This window comes from Schistocerca gregaria, chromosome 3 (assembly GCF_023897955.1).
Source record: "Schistocerca gregaria isolate iqSchGreg1 chromosome 3, iqSchGreg1.2, whole genome shotgun sequence".
Lineage (NCBI taxonomy): Eukaryota > Metazoa > Arthropoda > Insecta > Orthoptera > Acrididae > Schistocerca > Schistocerca gregaria.
In genome coordinates this window covers 473,587,884-473,614,153 of record NC_064922.1, presented here as the reverse complement: position 1 = coordinate 473,614,153, position 26,270 = coordinate 473,587,884, and the positions used below count along the sequence as shown (strand labels likewise).

The following is a 26,270-nucleotide window of genomic DNA, read 5'->3' as shown; positions in this document are numbered from 1 at the left end:
CAATTCTAAATCCAATCTGAAGGACATCCTCAATTTAACCATATTCATTACTAATAACTAGTGAATGCCTACAAGAACAAAAATATCTTTAACTGTTTCTTCTTTCTGCCATATGAATATTAGAGTTAATGTAGTTTAATGAGGTATTATATAATTAAAAATACAGTAGTATATCAAGTAAAAACTGTGCTGTACTTTTTTATCTTTTCTCCCTCCCAAAATATTCCAATTTATAAATCTGATTGAAATACTGGAACATACAAAATAAAATGACATTTGTTGTATCTGTCCACCCACAAGAGTGTGGCAGCTGCTGTGAATGAACAATGACGAGCTTATGACAATCTACAATGCTCAACATACTTAAACACCAAGTGGAAAAACAATCATCGAGCAGCACAAAAATCTTAAATAGTATGAAACAATTTTTGAATACCCATATGTAGAACAAGCAGTTTTCAAACTATCATGAATTCACTGCCAAAACAAACCCATTTACAAGAGGAATGCTAATACTGACAATGATACAAGGAAAGGTAGATAGTAATCAGTCTTTACTGCACCATACCACATTTCTTGGGTCAATGAATACTGCCAAAGTTCAGTAATATGATAACTAAAGGTGATTTGCAGCAAGTTGGAAAAACAAAACAAGAAATAATCAATATCATGAAGTACAAAATGGAAATCAGTCTTCAATACAATACCTAATGGCTAACATTCTAATATAAGATTCTGCTAGTTTGTTTACCCTCTATTGATTAAAGTTTAACAGTAACATTAACTGCCTAAATGCTCCGCACTCTCTCTTCACTAGATCCTCTGGCATCCAAACACTATTTCTGATACAGCTCTGTGACAAACTAATTATTAAAACACTAATGAACCATTTCCACACATGTTCTAACTCAAAAAACATTTTTCAGGTGTTCTTAAATGACGAGCTATCACATTTTTTACATTAATGGTGATAATATCCCAAAAATCTTGACTCAACAGTCTCTCCAGAATGAATCAAATCTCACATTTGTCCACATATCTGATCTTGACAAAATATTGTTATGTAGCTTGAGAACTGCACATTTTTTATCACCATCAATCCAACATCACATGAAATGTTGAGAACACAATTTTCTCAGAAATATAAAGAATCACAAAATATATGAAACTATTGCGAAATACTTAAGATGAAAAGCACTTACAATGTGATTCTTTATAATGACAATGCAGAAAGAGATAGCCTGCTACTTACCGCAAAGTAGCAGGCAGGCACTATTAAAAGACACTTATACATAGCTTTCAGCCACAGCCTTCTTCAGCAAAGGAGAAACAGAGAAACACACCATTCATACACGTAAGCAAGCACACCTCACTACACATGGCCACTAACTCTGGCAGATGAGGCCAGAATGCAACTATCATGAGATGGCAGCAGCAATCATCTGGAGAGGGGTAGGGAAGCTATAGCAGTGTACAAGTGGGGAGGGGAGGGGGAGGGTGAGGGGGGCAGAGGAACACAATCTGCCTGAGAGTACAGGGTCTACAATGACAACAGGTGCGGCATCAGGAGGTTGGGGACAGGGTGATGGGGATAAAAAGGGGCGCAAATAAGAGGAGTGGGGAAAGACAGGTGGGTGCATTGACAAAGGGCAGCAAACAAAGAGGAAGGGAGATGAGAATGGAGAGGAGACCACCCTGTGGCATAACAAGCAGCATGCTTGTTTTCAAGGGCTGCTTCACTACTTTTGCCGTCTTGATTCTCATCTCAACCCCCAGCTTTTCTGAACTGCAGACAGTGTTCCTGTGTCCACCCACCCAAACACTACTATCCCTTCATTTTCCTGCTTCCTCCCCCCCCCCCCCCCCCCCCCCCCCGAGTGCTGCTGCAATCCCACATGATAGCTACATTCTGGCCTGAGCTAGAGCTGCTGGAGTTGGAGTTCACATGTGCATGAGATGTGCCTGCTTGTGTGTATGAATGGTGTGTGTTTTCTATTTCTCATTTGCTGATACAGGTTGTGCCCATAAGCTGCATGTGACTGTGTGCAACTTATAGCAATCTATCTCTTCCTACTCTGCTATCCATTGTTTGAATCTTTATAATGAACTGTAAAAAATGGAGTACTATGACAAACTAATAAGTACAAAAATCTGCACGAATTCACTTACTTCCATCAACTTTGAGATCAATAGGAAACTCCACAGTCTTCACAATTTTTGAACAGCCATCCAATTTGTAATCAAACCATTTGAGGTGGAGCACAAGAACATACGGCAACTGTTCTAATGTCACTTGTTGCCAGGCTTCAATCTGCTGATTTGTTTTTGAACATGTAACTCCTTCCAATTGATCCTTTCCAACAAGTAATTCCAGTGCATCCTTCACAGATTGCGCTTTCTGTAGGGGTAGGAAAAACATATTCAATCTGAAATAAGCTACTTTTGTATCTGCACAAGAACATAATACATCTGCAGATGTTTTGTGCCCTCATTCCCATGCACGCACAGAGAGAGAGAGAGAGAGAGAGAGAGAGAGAGAGAGAGAGAGAGAGAGAGAGAGAGAGATATTTTTCATTTAGAATTATAGCTATTTGCTGCTACAGTTTTAAAGAGCTGCGAGTGTTTACACAACAGTGCTATCAAGAACCAAATTATATGCAGGATGGATAGATGAAATACACATAAAGCACTATACATCACTACTGGATAACACTGTTCTGTCATCATACAAGATCAATTATTACAATTGTGGAGTCACTGTGCCTTTTTCAACCTGGTACTTTTTGTGAAGGTATATGTTTAATCCTATGCTTGTATGACAGCAAAGATAACCAAATAAATAACTAGAACTGCTTTGCAATTGTAACAATTTTAATTATGAAATGATAAGACAGATCAATGACAAAAATCATTAACGAAAGTAGCTTTTGATTGTGATTTATTGTGCTGAATTATATTATTATAACAAAAAACGCCATATCACTGGACACTGAAAATTTGGGCGATGCCACTAACATGTGAATGTTTCATCAAGACATTATTAATAAAAACAAATTTAATAGCAAAATTGAGCTCCAAAACGCATATCTTATGAGTTACGAGCACTTGTTCAGTAGAACATGTGCTTGACAGTACCGAAGATCACCTTTTAAAATGTGTATTTACTACACATTTTCTGCTTCAAATGTTCGTCCCTGTCAAAACAACATACAGGAATGTGATTTGAACCCAGCATCACCTCCCAAGCAATGGATTGTTTTCAAACAAGTTTGACACACACACACACACACACACACACACACACACACACACACACACACAGCTTAAAAAACGAGTATCAGCACTATGGGGCAATGAATTACTTGCAAATAAGGGGAGATAATGGGCAAAAACACCGTTTCTTCTAGCCCAACATACAAGTAACTTGCATGACAGGCCTACTGAGTAAAAATAGTGCCAGTCTGCCCTAACCATCTGCTTTTATCAGGGGGTGAAAAACAGTTACCTGAAGGGTATGGGGAAAGGTGGATAAGTCAAAGAGGGGAAGAAGATGGGTAAGGAAAAAGACCAAGAAGAGATGGACAGGAAGAATGGGGATGGGCACAAGATAGGCAGGAAAAAATGGGGTGGGTTATGGGTTGAGAGAGGGGAAGAAAGGCGGCTGGCAGGGAAGAAATAGGGTGGGAGACGGTTGGGTAGGGAGGTAAGGGTGGAAGGAGGGTTGGGTAGGGATGTAGGAGGCGGGATGGGGGAGAAGGGGAGATGGGAAAGGGGGGAGGACGACGGCACGGGGGGGGAAAGGGGGGAGGACGACGGCACGGGGGGGGGAAAGGGGGGAGGACGACGGCACGGGGGGGGAAAGGGGGGAGGACGACGGCACGGGGGGGAAAGGGGGGAGGACGACGGCACGGGGGGGAAAGGGGGGAGGACGACGGCACGGGGGGGAAAGGGGGGAGGACGACGGCACGGGGGGGAAAGGGGGGAGGACGACGGCACGGGGGGAAAAGGGGGGAGGACGACGGCACGGGGGGGAAAGGGGGGAGGACGACGGCACGGGGGGGGGAAAGGGGGGAGGACGACGGCACGGGGGGGGAAAGGGGGGAGGACGACGGCACGGGGGGGGAAAGGGGGGAGGACGACGGCACGGGGGGGGGAAGGGGGGAGGACGACGGCACGGGGGGGGAAAGGGGGGAGGACGACGGCACGGGGGGGGGAAAGGGGGGAGGACGACGGCACGGGGGGGGAAAGGGGGGAGGACGACGGCACGGGGGGGGAAAGGGGGGAGGACGACGGCACGGGGGGGAAAGGGGGGAGGACGACGGCACGGGGGGGAAAGGGGGGAGGACGACGGCACGGGGGGGAAAGGGGGGAGGACGACGGCACGGGGGGGAAAGGGGGGAGGACGACGGCACGGGGGGGAAAGGGGGGAGGACGACGGCACGGGGGGGAAAGGGGGGAGGACGACGGCACGGGGGGGAAAGGGGGGAGGACGACGGCACGGGGGGGAAAGGGGGGAGGACGACGGCACGGGGGGGAAAGGGGGGAGGACGACGGCACGGGGGGAAAGGGGGGAGGACGACGGCACGGGGGGAAAGGGGGGAGGACGACGGCACGGGGGGAAAGGGGGGAGGACGACGGCACGGGGGGAAACGGGGGAGGACGACGGCACGGGGGGAAAGGGGGGAGGACGACGGCACGGGGGGAAAGGGGGGAGGACGACGGCACGGGGGGAAAGGGGGGAGGACGACGGCACGGGGGGAAAGGGGGGAGGACGACGACACGGGGGAAAGGGGGACAGATAGACTGTAGGAGGGAGAGGTGGTGGGTGAGGACGTGGAGAATGACAGGGAGAAAGTGGGAAGAATAGGGCGTGGGGGGTGGGGAGGAGATGGAGGAGGAGGAGGAGGAGAAAGGGTATGATCTTTAGCGTGGAAACTTTTTGAATTAGGCAAAAAGTAATTAAAAACATTTGTCATGAGCCTACAGTCCACTATTCTCCGAAATGCTTCACTTTCTGCTCTTAACAACATCTTAGGAGTGTGAACAGATTACATGTGTCTTTCACCGAAAGATTTGTCAGGTTATTCTGAAGATGCAACCGACTGTGTTTCAATGTTTCCGTCATTGTACATTGAGTATTTGTCTTCCTGCTTGCTAACAATCTTTTATCACTAAAAATACCTTCCCTCACAGTAGTGAAACTGTCTTCAAACTCTGTGTTAGCATAGAGGTAACACTTGTTTGTGTCATATTTCTTGATGTTTTTTTATAATAAATCTTACCAAAAACAGTGTGTTCTGTCAAATGTTTTTCTGATAACAATAAAAATAATTTTTTTTGTAATACACAGACATAAATACGTAACTGCAAAATATGAGAATTTTAGTTCAGAAACACTTGAAACAGCAGGGTGTACATTAGATCTACTACATGGCATACATCGGATTCGCTTCTATCAGGGAAGTGCAGCAATAGGACATTTGGTTATGGCACAGGTTTTTAGTTGTAAAACAGAACATTGAAAACCAGCACTTCAATATCTGCTCATTATTATTTTTATTATCTATTGTAAACAATGTCTAGGTTGGGTGGTAATATTATTATATGCTAGTAGAGTGAACTCAATTGTTTCCATAAGAAACTATTGTACTACTCGTGCAGCATGATTTAAATTAATCTAGATGTCACACGTGACAGTTGTTATGTCTGTTTGGCATCACATATCCTCTGTTATGATAAACTGTTAAAAGCAAACCAAGAAGGCAAGAAGTTGATTTACATGTTACAAAGGTAAAAGAGCCCTAGTGGGTGGTTTTTGTAATTCACTACAAAAATACATAGCTTAGTTGACGCACTAAATTAATGATCTCTGCGAAACGTGTAAGATTTTATATTATTAGCTGTGCAAATGTGTCAGACATCAGTGCATTAAGGTGTTACTGGGACGGAGTTCTTTAGAAGAAGGTATATTCATCACATATCATGTCTAGTGTTTCAGTTCATTACACAGCAAGCAAATGTTTAAGGTTATACACAGATCTCAGCATTGAGAAAAAAATCAAGATACAATTTCAACACTAAATTACAATCAGTTATCACATTAGTAAACTGCTGCCATTAGATTTATGACATTTTTACACAGGAACAGAGAAATGTCACATTTTATAAGAACTGTCAATTATGTACCTAGTACATTCCACAAGATCCCTTTAAAAAATTGCAGAACATTCCAAATTTTGTGCCAATGGTGTGTTGGAGCAAAATTTGGTTGGCACCCCTACATATGCCTATGTTTAATGTGTAACTGCTGAAGTTTCATTATTGTATGGCTGTTAGTTATTTTTCAGTGCCGTATCCAGTAGAACTTTGTGTTGCACTGTTTGAGAATTTCAAGATGGCACAGTTAGAGGAGCAATGCGTCCACATTAAATTTTGTATGAAAATCATGAAAACTTTTACAGAGACACACTAAATGATGCAGGGGGTCTATGGTGATGACTGCTGTAGCCGTACTCTGTGTTACAAATGGTTCTCTCAGTTTTTAACAATGGCCGGATTGAAGTTGAAGGTGACCCTTGTTCAGAACGCTCTTTGCCATCTACCAATGACGTTCAATGTCAGGAACGTCAATGAAACTGTGTGTGAGACAATTGACGACTGGCTGTCTGAGAGATTGCAGAATAATTCAACATTTCAGTTGAATCACGTCAGGAAATCCTGACAGAGCATCGTGGAATGCATCATGCTGCCACCAAGTTCGTCCTATTGCTCATTAGTCAAGACCAGAAAGACCTTCGCCTCGAAATCTGTGAAGAGCTTATGTACCGCACAAAAGAGAACAAGATGTGCCTTGAGAGAAATAAATGGTGATGAGACATGAGTCTATGGTGACACAGACTGAGGTTCCATCTTCACAATGGGTTAGGTAATGTTCTCCAACATCAAAACAAGCTTGTCAGGTCAGTTCAAATGTCAAGAGTAATGCTGACAGTTTTCTTTGACTCTGAAGAATTACTTCCTCATGACTTTGACCCACAGCGACAGACTGTTAATCGATGGTACTATCCAGTCATGTTGCGACACCTACAAGAAAATGTGAGGCACAAACGGCCTGGAACGTGGCAAGACAATCCATGACTCTTGCATCACGATACCATACCTACACATTCATCTCTGTTGGTGCTTTTTTTTTTTCCGAAGTTGAACACTCCGTTGAAAGGACGAAGATTTGCAGACAAAATGAAAGAAAATTCGTTTACAGCACTTCGTGCAATCCAGCAAGAGGCATACCAAGAGTGCTACCGGTAGAGGTAACTGCATTGGGAGCAGTGTATCAATCATAGAGGAGAATATTTCAAAGGAGACTATTCACAAGATTGAACGGTAAGAGTAAAAAAAAGAAGAAGAAGAAGAAGAAGAAGAGGTTTCAGAATTTTTGGAACAGACCTTGTATACATAAAGTTTTCATGTCTCTATATATCATCATACACTCTGCAATCCTGAGTGAACAAAATGAGGAAGGAATGGCACATATCTGCATTAATGTCAAATTGAGGATGACATTGTACTGTTTGCATCTTGTGCAAATAAATTTCGGTTTTGAATGGACTAGCATAATACAGAAATTCTCAAAGTACCACTTAAAATATAACTAAACTTAGCATTACAAGCATCTGATTGGCATACAAACAATGAATGTAACAACTCATTACACAATGAACAGACCGTGACAATTCAGAATTTGTGATAAACTGGGAGCTAAATTACAACTTCATGTTTTTGCTGAAAAGCAGGAAATCTGGGTTTGAGTACCTGTGTGACAAAAATTTTCACTTGTCACGACATATTCATAAGACTGCATGTCTAACATCTCTGACATTTTCATTAATGTTTCATGTCAATCTATCATCTTGAACTTCATGCCCACTGATCCACCACTCTCTTCATTTCAGTGAATATAATTAATGGTAGTCATTGTGGCCAAGTGTAGTTACATGGCTGTTATGAATAGATTGTATGTTTTGTACAGCTACTACTAAAATTGTCTCAATATCATCTATGTGATGGAGTGATGAACTGAACTTGCTCAAAATACACCACAATGTATTAAATTACAACAAAACTTATAACAGTATGAAAAAATAATTGAATTAATTTAAATTCACTCACTATATAGTTCAGGCATTGAAAGTGTGATAAATTAGACTAAAATTGCCCCTTAAATTTTGAAAATGTCGTTCCTCCGACCATACAGACAAAACAAAATGCACACAGACTGGGCTACAGTGACTAGGCGCTGCAGCCTAATTGGAATGCGCTGTTAGCAAGAATTAAGCCGTATGTGCGATTTAACAATTTTGTTCTACTAATTATTACTGTTAGTTCAGGAGGAGGAGGACACTGCCTATAGAGAGAGTGGTTTCTTTACCTCCTTCCATTGTTTGTATTCCACCCATGACTTTCCTGAATTACATGAGTAATTTTAGTTATTAACCTTTTCCTCCTACAACTATGCACCAGACTGCAAAAAACATTAATTACAGAAATGTTTTTTACCAGAATACTCTTCAGAATGAGTTCCTATCTTTGTTAATCATTCAGTGTCAAATCTATCTTTGTTAATTACTGAGCATCAAATCAATGCTTCTGAGCCATACTAATCAACAATCTCAGCACACAATACATGGCTACGTGACCGCTTGGATTGCTGATACAACATCTGAAACCCCAAATTCTTTCCACTGATAATTATATTTATTCATATTGATCACACTTCCTCCCTCATCTCAAATATTTTACTGCCAACTTGTGAACCTAACTGATCCCCTTTCCACCCTCTTCCCTTATCCCAACACACACACACACACACACACACACACACACACACACACACACACCTCGCCCCTTCCTTTTCTCCCATGTTTCTGCAGGTTTTTAACTTATTTGTGCAAATTTTTGTCTAGTTTTATGGACATGCACTTATTTTTTCAGACTTGCACTTTACATATCAGTGTGTGTTTTTGCATGTCCTTATGTAGTAGATGGTTGTGAAGGGAACTGCTTAACAGAAAAATGTTATCCAGTTCTCATCACAACCATCTAATACCATATGCCCACTTCCACATCATTATTTTATTGCCTACACCATTCCTGCCACAATGGACCCCAGCTCCACCTTTCTGCCACAGTGTAGAAAATAATACCTTTCTTTGGCTAATTCCCAGTCTTATACCCTGCTTCTTAAATGCTGCCAAACCCATGGACTCTGTCCCCTCCTCACCTTCTCAGATTCCGCCAATCCCTGTCCCTCACTAAACAGGTACTGCTGATCATCATCCCCACAGCACAGGGGATAACATCATCCCCATGGCACAGGCATCCTGGAACTACCTATGTTCCCTCCACAAGATACTGCTACTGTGGAGTCCCTGCTACATACACCACTTCTCTGAAATTGAATCCCTTGCTATCCTGCACCTGCTATCCCAAGCACCTGGACCAGCATTCCAGGCATCACTTCAATAAGTTATTCAACCTGCTGACATCCTACTGCCATCTTGGGGCACCACTATCCAAAGTCTACAGTATCCACAGTGTCCCTCCTTGCCAACCTCTCATAGCACCCAGACCATGCCTAACTGACCTTTTCAACTTGTCAAATCCCCAAAACTCCCTACCAACATTCAATTAAATCCATTGTCAAAACATTCCCATAAAACTGTTGTTAATCTTTCCACCAAGCCTCTCAGTTCCACATACATTTCAGTCCTATGCAAATGTTCTATGTTCAGCCCTGCACCCAAATTTAATCCTGTTGCATTCGTCAAAGAGCTACTCTCCTTCTCCTGGTCCCTGCAATGGGAACACTTCTTTGCCACCAATCCCTCATACCAAAGCCAACCTAATCCCAACACTGAACGCTGCCTCTCCCAGTTCAAATCAGGATCCATCAGTGATATTCTACAAATTATCTGACACCACCTCCTATAAACTCTGCCAGAGTGATACCCCTGGAGTCCAACATAACCTCCAATCCCCGCTTAAAGCCTTAGCTCTTCCTAGAACCTTGCCCTTGAATCCATTTGCCTCCTCATCCTTTGCATATTCACCTTTCATATGTTCCACAAAATCCAGAAACCCAACAATCCTGGACACCCCATTGCAGCTCGTTATTGTGTCCCCACTGAAAATTTTGCCACTCACTAAGCAACACCTCCAACTAACTGCCCATAATCTAGCCTCGCACATCAAAAATAGCAACTAGTTCTTTCACCAACTCACCACTATGCCCACCCCTTTACCTCCTGGGATCCTACACATCACTGCTGATGCTACTTCCCAATACACCAACATTCCTCTTGCCCATGGTCTTACCACGACCGAACACTACCATTCCAAATGTCCTCCACACTCCAAATCCTCTACCTCATTCACCTTACTTGCTCTATCCTAACTCTCAACTACTACTCCTTTGAAGGGAAGGTATACAAACAAATCTGCAGCACAACCAGGACACCCTCCTATCCTAACCTGTTTTATGGGCTGTCTAGAGGATACCTTCCTAGCTTCTCAAAATGCCAAACCCCTAGTGTGGTCCAGGTTCATTGATGACATCTTCATGATCTGGACTCTGGAACGACACACCCAAAGTTCATTCCTTCACAACTACAACACCTGCTCTCCCAACAGATTCACCTGTTCCTCCTAAACCTAGCATGTCACCTTCCTAGATGTTGACTAGCCCCCCCCCCCCCCCCCCAATGACTCTATTCAAACCTCTGTCAACTTTAAGCCCACCAACAGCATTCACATTTCGACAGCTGTCATCCCTTCTGCACCAAATGAATCCCTCCCATACAGCCTGGTCGCCAGGGCACAGCGTGTCTGCAGTGACAAAAACTCCCTTGCCCAGTGTGCTGAGCGTCTTACCAAATCTTCCCTGCCATTTCCCCACACTTACCAAATCCTCTCACCCTTCCTTCCCCCCAAGCAGCACATTCTTGTCCATCCCATGCCACTCCCATTCCAACACCCTTGCCACTGGAATCATTTTCATGTGGGTGACCCAGGTGCAAGACCTTGGGCAGGCACCCACCCAGCACTTCCTATTCCCCCGTCACAGGCTTACCCTACCCCATCAAAGACTGGGCCAACTGTGAAAGCAGCCATGTTATATGCCAAGTCAGCTGCAATCATTACACAACTTTTTATACTGGTGTGATTACCAACCAATTGTCCACCTGGATGCACAGCCAACACCAAACTATGGCCAACAGCAAAGCAACAGCAACCCTGTGGTGCAACAAGCTGCTGAACCTCTCCACCTCTTTGCCCAATGGCTGTTGAAGCTGCACCTGTTGGCATCTACTCCCTGCACACTGCCAGACAGTGCTCTCCCCCCCCCCCCTCCTCCCACCGCCACCACCACCACCACCACCACCACCACCCATAAGCTGATACCCATTCCCCTTCCTCACCCCCTACAGATTGCTACTTCCATTCTATGTGACAGTTGCATTTCGATTCAAGCTACCACAGATGGCAGCTGTGTGCGTGCTTGCTTGTGTGAATGAAAGGGTGTGTGTGTGTGTGTGTGTGTGTGTGTGTGTGTGTGTGTGTGTGTGTGTGTGTGTGTGTGTGCGTGCTCTTTTCTGAAGAAGGTTCTGGTTGAAAGCTTTATCGGAAAATATCTTTGTTGTGTCCATCTGCATCTCAGTATGTCACCTTTACAATAAGTAGCATTCTATCTTTCTGTTATATTATTATCACTCCACAGTTTACCATTTTAACTTTCTTGATCAGGTTTCCTTCTATCAGATCATTCCCACAATTTGTTTTTCTCATCAGTTGTGGCAAGCGATATTTTATTTATACAACGTGGATTTCACAGAGCAAATAAGTTTCTGAAACCCAAGACTCCTGTGACATTTACGATTTTCAATTACCTAAGACGCAATAATCTACACCATAAAAACAAAAATAGGATATGGATTACTACATGTATATAATGCCATGAGCAATACTTACATCATGCAGCTCTTCATTAATTTAACATATTAACAGGAAACATTAGTTTTTGAATATACACGTCAAATTCTTCTTACTTCAACTACAAGCAAGGAAAAAGAACACAACAATTACCTCTATGTCAAGCTGTAGGGTGAAGAATGGTTGAACGTTATCTGTGAACTCATCCCCAGCACGCTGAACACGAGAGCGGAGCTGCCCTCTGAATATATCTGAAATGGGAGTTCGTCCAAAGTCAGCGCGGCGAGTGATGGAGCCTCTATTCTTTGGACCCATTTCCTATGGAAGATTTAACAGAAAGAATATCTGAGGACAGATGGAGCAGTCAAATCCACACTTCACATTAATACAAAAATCATATACGCTGTTTGCATTTATTAATAAATCACATACAAGTTACTAACGAACTTACAACTCAACTGGCTACCTTTTTTAATTAGAAAATCATGGACCTTCATCTTACACTGTTTAGCTTTACAGCATATTAATGTGTAACATTCGTGATACACAAACACAACAATGACAATGATATGCTCAAAAGTTTGGCTTGGTCTTCCAATAAGAAATTATCAATTATTTTACATTGACATTTTGCACAAGAAAGAATTGGAAACCTGCAGTTAAAAAAGCTGATTTGGAGGAAACCTATGCAAACTGTAACATCAATTAAAACCACTGTTACGTGGATATATTAATTTAATGGAGTTATAAGATGCACAGCACATTTGGCATATTATTCCAGTTGTCTAAAAGAGGTTCCTTCTAATAAAATCATTCATAGAATTCGAAGTAATATTTTCATTAACCTCGTTAAATCATTCTTAAGGCTCTTATGCTGTAAGTATACAGGTACCTTCAACAATTTGCGAGGCTTTTGGAGGGTGTTATGTGCTTCGTGGTTTTGTTTGTGCATCCATATATGATTGTATATCATATGGTGTTGTCAGAATTTATCTGACACCATTATCATGTGACCTGATCATTTATATGGTGCAGTAAAAGTGCAGTGGGTTAAAGAACTAATAATTGCACTGTTTAGAGCCCGAAGTTCATAGTCAACATATTCCCCTTCATCTTCACATCCATCCTGGCACAATGTGAAAGCATTTATCACGACACAATACATATGACATTGCAGAATTCACAGAGTATAATCACAATGCCTTAAACATGTATCACAATATACTGAGATAAAGTGGGATGCAGCCTTGTTACTGCAACCTGATGAACAGGCCACCTCTGGCAAAGGTGTGGTAAGACATTCATTTTTATTTGGGTCTATGGACAGGAAAGTATAAAATCTCCTCACACAGTCTGGGCTTTCATTATGTCAGACATCTGATAGCATCACTGATACAACCAAAATAAAGAGAGAACTTATTCAGGGTGTATAAGTGGACAAGAAAAAAAATTCTCTGGATTTTTTCCCTGTTAAAATATAGATTTTCTCACCTGACAATACCCCAAATGAAAGGACATTTTTTTCCATGTTAAGCAGCAGTATACTTTCCCTTGAAGATATGAAACTTATCAATCCTTTGATCGTAAAAAGCTTTATATTCCGGTGTAGAGCTTCCCGGCACTTTAGGAAATGGAACTTCACAAAACACTACACATTTTGAAAAGATCTTTGTACTTCATTATTCCTTCTGTCCCTATCACATTTTGCAAATCAAATCCATTCATGTTTTCCAGTCTAGATTTCACTTTTGGTGCTGCCTTTAGCTTGATTTTTCATTGTGCTTATTACTAAATTACGATCTGACCCCATTTCAGCTCCTTGTAAGGATCATATGTCATTAATTGTTTTTATATGTTTGCTATCTATGAGGACACGATCAATCTGATTTGCTGTTTTCTTATCACATGAGTACCATGTTTCTTTATGTATTCTTTTATGAGCGAAGGTAGTACTGCTAATGATCATATTTGTTGATGCAGTGAAATTTATCAGCCGAATGGTATTGTCATTACTTTCTTCATGCACACTTTCTTTTCCAATAGTTGGTCTGAAAATATCCTCTTTTTCCTATTGCCTATTGCTATCTTGATATCATGTTTTGGTACTTTGTTGCACGGGTCTGATAAGTTTTCATAGAAGATATCCTTTATTACATCATCTTTGTCATTAATTGGTGCATGACAGTTTATAAGTGACAAGTTGAACCACTTGGACCTGATTCTAAGATAGCATAGTCTTTCATCAATGTCTTCAAACTTTATTACTGAAGGTAGAAGATCATTTAGTACACAGAAGGCCATTCCAAATTCATTATATTTTCTTTACCACTGCTGAATATGGTGTACTTATCCATATCTTGTATATTCTGATCTAATAGTCATGTCTCCTGTATTGCTGCTACTGCTACATTGTTAATGTCTAGTTGTTTGCGAAGTTTTCGGAAGGATCCTTTTTTAAAAATACTCTGTACATTCCATGTTCCAACACTCACGTTTGATTTCCACTGCAACATCATCATATTTTGGGGTCCATTTTCATCCGAGGCATATGTGAGATATTCGTAATATTAGTTTTTTCTGTAGCTGGGTTATTAGCCCTGCGTACAACCCCCAACCTGGAGGACCGGGTCTTTTTCTATATGGGGTGTTCCTCCCTTAGCCTTTGTAGATTCCTCTACCTAGTACAAGACAGCAGTACTAATTTTGGTCCATCGAGAGAATTTTATTTCCTCGGTGCCTATCATATCTGATGAACACGCGATCTAGTGTATCTGGGGAGTTGCCCATTAGGCGGCCAGCAAACTCCAGAAAAGCGATGGTGACTTTTTTTCCTCTTTGTCCCCCCCCCCCTTTTTTTTTTTTGCAGAGTACAGTGGACAGTGGTCTCTCAGAGCATCACTGTGATTAACTGGTGAGTACACTAATGACTAGCTCTTACAGCCCAATCAGCCAAGTCCAAAAGAGGCACACTGGAAAAAGAGGGGGGGGGGGGGGTTATTTGTTTGTTAAACTGCATTAAATTTCCTGGTCCTAGCCATTTTCCCTCTAAGAATGGTAGTTTCCACATTGCAGAGGATGGAAAGACTGCAAATTATTAAAATAGAGTTTTAATTGTATGAAACTGATATTTACTGTTAAATGAAATGGGTTAGGAATCAATATCAAATGTTTGTACTACATCTAAGTCCAGTAGAACCGTATTAAAGGACAAATTGTGTCCACAGCAGTAAATTACTGGAGGGGATTTTTTTTTTTTTTTGGGGGGGGGGGGGGGGGGGGGGGTGGGTGCATCAGGAAAGGAGGCAGCTGGCCAGATTGTGGTCATGCACTTCCCTACTTCATAGGTCTACAATTTGAAGAACCAACACTGGTGATTCCAGAACTCTCCACCCCAGTGTCACAAAAGGCCACAGCACAGTATCTCACAAACTTATACTGGTCTTTCACAGTTCGCCTTACGAATCATTGTTGACGCAGCGTGCAACACATGCAGATGTAAGTTGCTACATGGAGATATGAAACTAATGCAGAAAAAGCATATGGACAGTGTCCAAGTATATATCTTCACATTGTTCTATGTTACTATTGGGAAAATTGATTCTCTAGTAATACTGTCCAGCAACAGTAGAATTCTTCTGGGAAAGGCAACTTCCCAGCACAACAACAGACCATTTTCAATTTACATACAGACTATACCTTCCTAACACTTCCTGTCCATTTCTCTTATGTAAACAGACAAAATAAATTCACTGAGCTTGTTTTTATATTATGGATTTATTTTTTGTTTATTGAGTGAGTACTTATTACTACCTATTGTTAAGTTAACTTCTATGAAAAATGTTCCTATAAACAATGGCTGAGAAGTGCTTAATTTGTAAATGTTATGTCAGGGATTTACTGTTGAGGGGAAAGCAAACAGTTTGGTAAATGTGGCATCTTGCTGCTGTCTGTCATTGACAGAATATTGTTAAGTAATGTAACAGTGTTGTAGTCACTGGGTGGTAAATGAACGAATGGAAAATCACTGTGATTCTCTCATTAGTAACTGTGTAACTGATGAACAGCATAAATCAATTCAATTCAGGAATTGCTGGCACTTGCAGGGTGGGCTGCACTGAGTGTATCCGTGTACCACATTTTTGGATTATATCTTCCAAGATGGGTGTCAATGTCTGGTGGAAGAGGACTGATAATGTTCAAACCCAGAACAGTAATCCACTGTAATAGATTGCCTGACATATGTTGATATATTTGAAGCTCCGTAACACCTGGGTGACCTACTGCTGTTACAGAGCAAGCCAATTTAAACCTCTAGGTCTCTTCAGATGTTGGAAGAGTCGAGACTGGAATAATGGATTTGATACCCCTAATGTTGTGAAAAGTATTCCATCCACTGATAATGAAGAATGAAACCAACACTGCGAAAAAATTTCACAAGCACGTATTATTGGAACAGGCTCTTCAGTGTGGTAGACAGCTGACAGCTCCAGCTGCGAAGCTTCTTTTGCACAATAACTCACGTAACGACTGCAAGTAAGTACTCACTCAATAAGCTGAAAAAACAAAAATGAGCTCAGTGAAGTTATTTTGACTACTCTCATGACTGCAACGGCTAGGAAACACTGGATAGGTAAAATCAGTCAGAAGACTGAAGACTGAAGAGAGATTACAGGGCTCATGGTGGTTCGAAGAATGCTACAACAGCCATACAGGATGACTAAATACAAAATTCCTTTCCAGTATTACAGAACAGCATGCAGATTTACACCGGTTCTGTTCATACTCTTTTCTTCAATGTAATTTTCACACACATTGTGGAAAACAACACCCCCCCCCCCCCATCTCGTCCCAGGAGTGTTAGCACCTGCGTCACCAGTGACTCACGAGGCGAGCTGCGTAAGAACCAGGACAACTTTGTGGCATACCCTGTAGTCACTTCTTGTGATGTGGGGAGGAAAGTGCATGACCACTAGCAGGCGACTTGCCTTTCCTCAAGCATCTCCTCTTTCCCCCTGCCCCCCTCACCCTCTTGCACTGAATCATATTATTTTTTCATTTTTTTTCTTTTCTTATGTGTAAGCTATATACACTCCTGGAAAGGGAAAAAGAACACATTGACACCAGTGTGTCAGACCCACCATACTTGCTCCGGACACTGTGAGAGGGCTGTACAAGCAATGATCACACGCACAGCACAGCGGACACACCAGGAACCGCGGTGTTGGCCGTCGAATGGCACTAGCTGCGCAGCATTTGTGCACCGCCGCCGTCAGTGTCAGCCAGTTTGCCATGGCATTCGGAGCTCCATCGCAGTCTTTAACACTGGTAGCATGCCGCGACAGCGTGGACGTGAACCGTATGTGCAGTTGACGGACTTTGAGCGAGGGCGTATAGTGGGCATGCGGGAGGCCGGGTGGACGTACCGCCGAATTGCTCAACACGTGGGGCGTGAGGTCTCCACACTACATCGATGTTGTCGCCAGTGGTCGGCGGAAGGCACGCCAAGACCGTAGGATCCTACGCAGTGCCATAGGGGACCGCACCGCCACTTCCCAGCAAATTAGGGACACTGTTGCTCCTGGGGTATCGGCGAGGACCATTCGCAACCGTCTCCATGAAGCTGGGCTACGGTCCCGCACACCGTTAGGTCGTCTTCCGCTCACGCCCCAACATCGTGCACCCCGCCTCCAGTGGTGTCGCGACAGGCGTGAATGGAGGGACGAATGGAGACGTGTCGTCTTCAGCGATGAGAGTCGCTTCTGCCTTGGTGCCAATGATGGTCGTATGCATGTTTGGCGCCGTGCAGGTGAGCGCCACAATCAGGACTGCATACGACCGAGCCCATCGTTCTACCATTCCTAGACCGGCAAGGGAACTTGCTGTTCCAACAGGACAACGCATGTCCGCATGTATCCCGTGCCACCCAACGTGCTCTAGACGGTGTAAGTCAACTACCCTGGCCAGCAAGATCTCTGGATCTGTCCCCCATTGAGCATGTTTGGGACTGGATGAAGTGTCGTCTCACGCGGTCTGCACGTCCAGCACGAACGCTGGTCCAACTGAGGCGCCAGGTGGAAATGGCATGGCAAGCCGTTCCACAGGACTACATCCAGCATCTCTACGATCGTCTCCATGGGAGAATAGCAGCCTGCATTGCTGCGAAAGGTGGATATACACTGTACTAGTGCCGACATTGTGCATGCTCTGTTGCCTGTGTCTATGTGCCTGTGGTTCTGTCAGTGTGATCATGTGATGTATCTGACCCCAGGAATGTGTCAATAAAGTCTCCCCTTCCTGGGACAATGAATTCACGGTGTTCTTATTTCAATTTCCAGGAGTGTATATATTGAATGGGTTATAGACACCGACAAAGATAAATTAGTGAGTTGTTTTGTGGCAAGGATAACATTTTGATACGTCTGTATGAAACGAAATAAGAAATATGAACTTCATTTTATTAATTCCTGTATCTTCACCTTTTTGTTTTGATAAGTGGTAGCGTATGGATGTATGTTTGGATCCGTCATACCAGCTTTGTTAAAAAAAATTGTATTTCAACCATACATTAAAAGTGTTCTAAAAAGTTATTAGAAAAGCAAAATTTATTCACACATTGAAGGAGTCCATCCCTATCTGTTCATCATTTTGCTCACTGCCGAGATCCTGCATCAAGAGGTTCAAGGCAGACAGCAGTAATTTGTGCGAACAGTGGAGGAGCAATCCTGCATCGAAGTTGTCACAATCAAGACTACACTCAATGGAATTAATGTGAAGCAGTGCATAACACAAATTATGAACACTGACCTTGAAAGCATTGATACTGAAGGTCTGCTGATATTGGCATCAGTTGAAGTTCACCTTGCATTCTGCACAGATTCATAAATACCTTTAAATTTCTTTTAACTATTCTTTCAACTATTCTTTCCAATTATTCCAGCAATTATTAATGAACAATTTCCATCCCCCCAGGAATACTTACTCTCCTCTCAGTCACACCCCCAGAACACTATTTATCGTGTAATAGTTATATGGCACTTAAATGTGGTACAAGTTTCATATTTGTTCTTAATCCACTTCATTTAACAACAAACATCAATTTTATACCGTTAATACATTATTTTTGACAGTCTGCAATTTTTACATCCCTTGCAATGTAGAAACCATTAGTCCTAGAGAAAAAAACGAATAAGACTTTTTTGTAGGTTATTTAATGCAGTTTAATTTTGTACTGGGAAACATTTTCATTAAAAGTCATAGTTTAAGATATTCAAGGAAAACAAAAAATTGAGTTTTAAATGCTAGCACTCGTGCTGGTCACGATTTTTAGTGTGTTGTTCATCACACACACCCCTACCACTGCGACTAATTTTCCTTTGTTGAACTGACTGTTATAACTAACTTACTGGCACATTTACACAGTAACATGAAGTAGGACCTTTTACGAATTCCAAAAATCTGCTCCACCTGGTCCTCTTCCAGTCAGAAAGCTACCTTCCTGGATGTGTCTCTTCTCTGATGACTACAACAGAAATCTCTACTCTTACAACCCCCCCCCCCCCCTCAACACACCAACTTCTACAGCAGTCATCTGTTAATACTTCAAGGTGTCCTTTATCTACAGGGTGATAAGATTTATCTCAATGTTGACAACCTTAGCAAAGCTTTTACAGACACAAGATCCTGCCCATGTACTCCAGAAACAGGTACCACTGCTTCATGTAACAACAACAAAACAGTCACCACATAAATAGGTAAATGACTTTATGCTTTCCTTATCACCTTATATCAGCAATGCTTTAAAAAATTCAGTGGCAGCACTTTTGTCTACCATGTTGTGCCTTATAATGAGGGACATCAGTCAACAATCCTACGCTCGCTCACCAAATGGTATTCAGTTTCACAACCAATCATTTTCCATCCTTATTCCACCCATGCAATTAAACCTTTTCTGCTAGAGATCATCCCTTATTGACAAATAAGATGCAGGACTTGGCTAATAGACTACCCCGTAATCTAGAATTGGGGTCCTGTGTCCAGCATTTTCTACACTGGCAAACAAAAAGTTTTTGATGCCTGTAATTTTTGAACTGATTCTGGGTATTTTGGCTAATTCCAAAAATGCCATCCATTTTGTTCTAGCAGCTCTAGTTTATGACACACTGATTATATGTTCTCTTACTCACTGCTTTATTTTTACACAATCATTTGTAAACTGATTGACTGCATGATATTAATTTATTTTATCCAAGCGCTATTCATCACAACAACATGAATAGAGCTTGGATAAAAACCAATTAGTATCATGCAATCAATCAGTTCACAAACTTTATATTTTATGTTATATTATACATTAGGTACAGTATTTGGAAGTCACAATGTTTTCAGCATTGTCTTACCTTCCATGCTGTTTCATCTTCATCCTGACTTTGTCCTGCATCACCATTTGCAATATCGCCATTGCTCAAGTTTGTCTGGGAATTGTCTTGGACAAGTTTCATAAGCTGAAGGGAAGAGCACAACAAAATTAAAGAAAAGATTATGACTAGCTCACTGAACAAATTTGGTAAACCATTAGAAACAGCAAAAGTGCACCAATGATATCTGCAATTCTTCCACTGCATGCTGAAATTGGCAATTCATTATACTTGGTCATGGCCCAATCGTATAATCTTAGTTGACACACATGTTTGGCCATTTCTTCCAAATGTCACTATCTCCGAGGTTATGTTTAGGTTGGGACCCAATAGCAATTTTAAATTGATGTGAGGGAAATAAGTAGCAATGCAATTTATAATCTCGGCAGTCACAAATATCTTGTCCCACATTTAAATCACCATACTAAATGGACTGTAATCACAGTTGATGTGCTGCAGATGCTCTACTTAAAGCAAAGATATTTGTTTTCTTTAATATTGTAAATCTTTGGTGGCAACAATTACTGTAACTACGCTTAGTTGTCGGTTATTGTTGGTGGTTCTTACTTCGAGCAGACACACATATTTATTCACTTATTATGTGCGTATTGTGTTCTCTGCTTCCTGTCAAACCTTGAAAGTATATTCAAGTAAGTTTCTCTGTTACTTTAGACCATTCATTTAGAAAATAACTGTATTTCATCAATGGAAATCTTGATTTTCATTCTTTGGAACATAGTTGTCCAATGTACCAAAATGGTAATTTGTGTACTTGTTTTTGAATGTCATGAAATCATTACTAGTAGGTAAAAAAACGAGCAGAATGGTATTTAAAATTCGGTTGAAAATATATTATCTTTCACTTTATTAAATAAGCGGAAAAAATTTGTACTGGTAAAATTTCAAATCTGCTTTTAGGTCATGTGCTCCAGAAAAAGAGAATTTTTCATCACCGATGAAAGTGTTAAGCAGATTTTGGAGGCTTGCAGTAGTGATGAAGATAATCTGTTAGTGGATGAAGAAGATAAAATTTTTCTTGAAGGAGATATGGAAGATGAAAGAGAACATGTTATTATAGAAGACCTTGAAAAATAAATACGTAGACCACCTAGCAAAAGAAGGCATACAGACGAAGTATCAGAACTAAATGCTGAGGTACCTGATTCCCTTCCAGATTTACCAGAATTTAAATGGTCCAAAACTTACCAACCAAGACGGTTCACTGATAACATGAAATGAATTTGGGACATGCTTTTGTTTAGTGTTAGTGAAAATCGTGAAATGCCATTTGAAATTTTTTCTTCCAATATTGGCCTAAAAGATTTGGTGCACGATATATTACTTACTGAAAGTATTCGGTACGCAGAACCATCAGGCAACACATTCAGCACAAATGAAGATGAAATCAAGGCATTTCTTGGTATAAACCTGGTAATGGGGTACTTTATTTTGCATACATTTAGAAGCTAATGGGCCAACTGAATCTAATTTAGGTGTTCCTTATATAGCTCAGATTATGCAACTACATCAGTTTGAAGAGATTTGAAAGTAGTTACATTTTTCCACCAATGCAGCTCAGTCAATAAAGGAAGACTGCACATACAAAGTGAGACCTGTAATTACCCATTTGAACAAAACCATCCAGGAATCTCTTAGTGCAACTAGCGCTCAAACGGTAGATGAGCATATGAGCAGATTCAAAGGACGTAATATTATGTGATAGTATGTCAGAAATAAGCCAGTCCAATGGGGTTTCAAAATGTGGTGCAGATGTGATTCAAACACTGAAGTAGGGCTTGGTGAGTCAATAGTTCTGCAACTGACAAAATCAGTATCCAGACTGGGATGTGAAATTTACAGAGATAACTTTTCTTAACTCTCCAGCTTTGCAGTATCACCTTGGTTTACAAAATATCAGATCATGTGGAACAGTGAGCACCAATCGTAAAAACATCCCAAAGACATTCCCTCCTGAGAAGGAAATGAAAAAAGGTGATTCATTTCCTGAGAAGGAAATGAAAAAAGGTGATTCATACAGTCTCAGTAGCAATGGTCTGACAATCCTCAAATGGCTGGATAACAAGCCAGTTTCTCTACTGACTAATTTTATTTCCCCAATACCATGTACGACAGTGAAGAGGCGTCAGTCTGATTATTCTGAAAAGATCAATGTTCAGTGTCCTCTTACAATAAGAAAGTACAACAAGTGGATGGGAGGGGTGGACCTTATGGACCAGAAAAAAAGATCGACAGGAAGGCGAAGATTAAGTATTACCTGAGAATTTTCTTTGATCTTCTTGACATTAGTGTATACAATGCATATGTAATATATTCAGAATTGGCAGAAGAATCAGGATTTAAATCAACACTATCATCCCTAGAGTTCAGACAATGCATTGCAAGAAATCTAATTGGAAATTATTCAAGTCGACAAAGGAATTTATCAACAGTAGTGAAAACATCAAGAAGGTTGTAGACCTGTTGCAATCCAGAGGCCAGAGCACAGAATGATAAAATCAGACATAAGGAAGAGACGTGTTCGTTGTGCTTCAAAGTGTGTTGAAAATCGCACTTACAATATTTGTGAACAGTGTGGTGGTAGTTTATGCTTTACTTCAAGCAGAAACTGTTTTGCAGAATTTCACATCAAATAGACAACATATACACAGCCTCTGTAATGTTTGAAATAATAACATATTTTGTTTATAAAACCTCCAGTTACCACAGAGCACTTTAGTTTTCTTATGTACCTGAAAGGGTGAAGGACATTTGTGAGTACTGGGCATTACAAATTAACAAAGTGACTGGCAACCACATTTGACTATGATTGGTAACATTCACTTCGCATCACTCATTATGCGAACTTAACCAACAACGACAACACCTGTACAACGAAAAAGCACTGGAAAACATAAGTGCACTTTTACCTTGGGAACAAATGTCTATTTTACATATTCAGGCATATATTCTTACTCTACTCTAGGCCCTTTCTCATAAATAAGTGTTCCAGATGTTTATATAAAAGCTATGCAGTTTTACTTCCATTCTTATACATCTCACTTTGGTGGATTGTAATACTTATGAAGAAACACAAACTTCAGTTCTTTCATCATAACACACACTAATCAACAGGCTACACAAAGCACACATGAAAAAAGTTGTCAACTGTCACTCAAACGAGGACATATCATTAAGCCCGTAAAATTGACATAAAACACAAAGTAAACATCTGTTTGACACTGGAGGAGGAATAGTTTCCTAAGTCTCCTGCCTCTGTAGCCACTCTTAATGAAAATTCAATTCAATGTGAGAGATTAATTTTTATTAACATAAACTGATTGCTATAAAAATGAATAATAAATTTTATCAAACCTCCTGCATCTCGTCATTCAGTGCATTGAGAAGGCAGCTTAAAAATTCTTCTGCATCTTCCTGACGACCTTCAACTTTGAAAGTATTACTTCGAATGCTATTTAACATCTTATAAATGTAGCTGGGTTCAAATGCAATGCCACTTTGTACTTCAATGGTACCATCATCCTTGCGTTGTGCCTTCTCTTTACGGCCCACACGGGAGGCGACAGGCATAGGTTGGAACTCATTTACAAACTGGACTCTGCAAATGCAAACTTCAAATCAAAACATGATCTAAATTTCTATAAGATCACTTAACAATTAACATTGTGTTATCAAAAACGCATACCCCCATACAAACAATTTTTCACACTGGATTAGAAATAACTCTAATTTAGTTAGTATGTTATGAAAATGTCAAAAGGGAAAAAAAATTATTAGTTTTATTGAATGATGAAGTTACTGAAATATATATACTTTCACTTCCTTAGCAACATGCCAAATTCTGTAGTTTACAGTAACTTCTTTTAAACCCTTCTTTCATTTTCATTTACATCAGGCTATTTAATCTCTCATTTACTGTGCAGCAGCCTACTTCCCAAAATTACTTTGTTACAAGATCAGAATTCAAATCCATATGCTGCATACCAGGGAGTTTCTTTAACCCATCAGTCACAATGTTCAATAATTTTAAGTGACCAGTTTCTTTCCTGGGTCACGATCTCTTCCCCCCTCCCAAATAGATCACTAATTACTTCATTTGTTTTTCTTGTGGTTTTTACAGGAAAATATCAGCTTTGTAACAAATAATATTTTTGTGAAAAGTACATCAACATCATACATTAAAACTGAAATTTCATTTTCTTTATCTGTTCTGCATCTTTTATTAACAATAAGTATAGACTCTGCCGCTTTAATCGTTAACTTAGTCATTTGATGGTAAACAGAGCCAAATGGCAGACATAATTTGATAAATGTATTTCAGTGCACTCACATGCTATCAATTATAGGTGTAGAAGATGAACTCATCCTGTTTGTTGCTGATGGTATTGGTAGTGCCTTCATAAGATTGTAAAATGGAGGGCATGCCAACAGGGCTTGGAGAGTTGAATTGATGTAGCACCAATTGCTGCGATTTGTCAAACCACGTGGCTGGAGACTTATGGCACGGTGATCCAGCTGATACTGTGATAGGAATTCTAAACGAAATGCAACCACACATATAGAATGACTACATGAAATGCAGTTTACATATTCACCACTGATTATATGCAGCCTAAAAAATAATTATTATATGAAAAATGAATTAAAAATGAATCAATTACTATGAAATATCACTTAAAAATTAACCATGATGTATTAGTTTCAGTAGGAGGGTCAATCACATACATGATCCTGAATCACTATTGATTCCTCTAAATGAAGGATTATGCCGCACTGCAATATTGTACAGATTTCCACTGAGTGAATTTGCTCTGACAGTAGTGAAAAACTATTGTATTTTCAATACACTATGAGATCACACAAACCCCAAATGGAAGAAAACCTCAAGTAACACGTATTTGAGGTCATTAATCTAATTGTAATAGCATAAAGTACACACAGCTCTTGTTCACAGCTGGAGTTGAGTGCATCAGATTTATGGAACCAAAATTTCTGTCTATTTTAGTTGAAAGTTAATGTTGATCTTGAAGGTTGGTTGCATGTTCTGTGAAGTAACACTGTAGTCACATGAATGCCACGAGAAACAAGAAAAATATTGTGTTGAAGTTACAGTGGTTTTGTTTTTTGACATTAAGTCTGGTCCACAACATACATACTCAGAGTATGTGAGCACATATAGGTAATGAAATTGGACTTTCCGAAAGATACTTTGAGTCATTTATTAATTTTTTATTAATGAGCCAATGTGTCTTTCACTTACTGCAGTAAGTACTTGATACAAAGCTACAGAAAAATTAATCCTTTTGACAACAACACAGGGTACAGCCATCATCAAAGTTACATTACTGCACTGTAACTATGGGTACAGACAACACTGTCCGCTACAGACATAATATGGCTCTTTTGTAGCTTTCTGATTTACTCATATTCTTCATAACAGCACAAACAAATGGCTTTGGGTATAAGAATGTAAAACAGAATTCATACACAAGTTTTAGTCTCAGCTTTAGAAAACATACACGTACTGATCCAAATGAAGTAGAAGGCAACAGAATTTGCTATTTTCTGAAATGCGCATGATTTGTCACAGAAAATCTAATTGACACAAGCTGTCAATGGAACAATAGAAGTGAAACAACTCCAGATATCTCCACATTGCCAGCCATCCACAGAAACACATCATGGCCAACTGGATAAGCTGCTGCTGCTTAGGGGTCTCAGGAGACTAAATATCTACTGTCATCAGTCTCATTCATCCCTAGGACAGAGTCTGTGCACCCAATATGTCCACATCAAATGTGCGAGAACATGTTTTAAATGTTTGTGTGGTGTGAGTCTGAGGCAGGACAT

The 26,270-nt window shown here is 40.7% G+C and overlaps 1 protein-coding gene across 2 annotated transcripts in view; it reads right to left on the bottom strand.

Annotated features, from left to right (window-relative positions):
• LOC126354496 (ubiquitin carboxyl-terminal hydrolase 10-like) overlaps positions 1-26,270 on the bottom strand; it is a 116,115-nt gene that overhangs the window by 50,598 nt on the left and 39,247 nt on the right. For both annotated transcript variants that reach the window (XM_050004224.1, XM_050004225.1), the window contains 5 exons: positions 24,751-24,955; positions 23,775-24,018; positions 20,385-20,489; positions 12,142-12,306; positions 2,170-2,398 (listed from right to left, as the gene is read on the bottom strand). In XM_050004224.1, the coding sequence (XP_049860181.1) occupies positions 2,170-2,398; positions 12,142-12,306; positions 20,385-20,489; positions 23,775-24,018; positions 24,751-24,955 (948 nt within the window). The remainder of the gene's footprint in view (positions 1-2,169; positions 2,399-12,141; positions 12,307-20,384; positions 20,490-23,774; positions 24,019-24,750; positions 24,956-26,270) is intronic.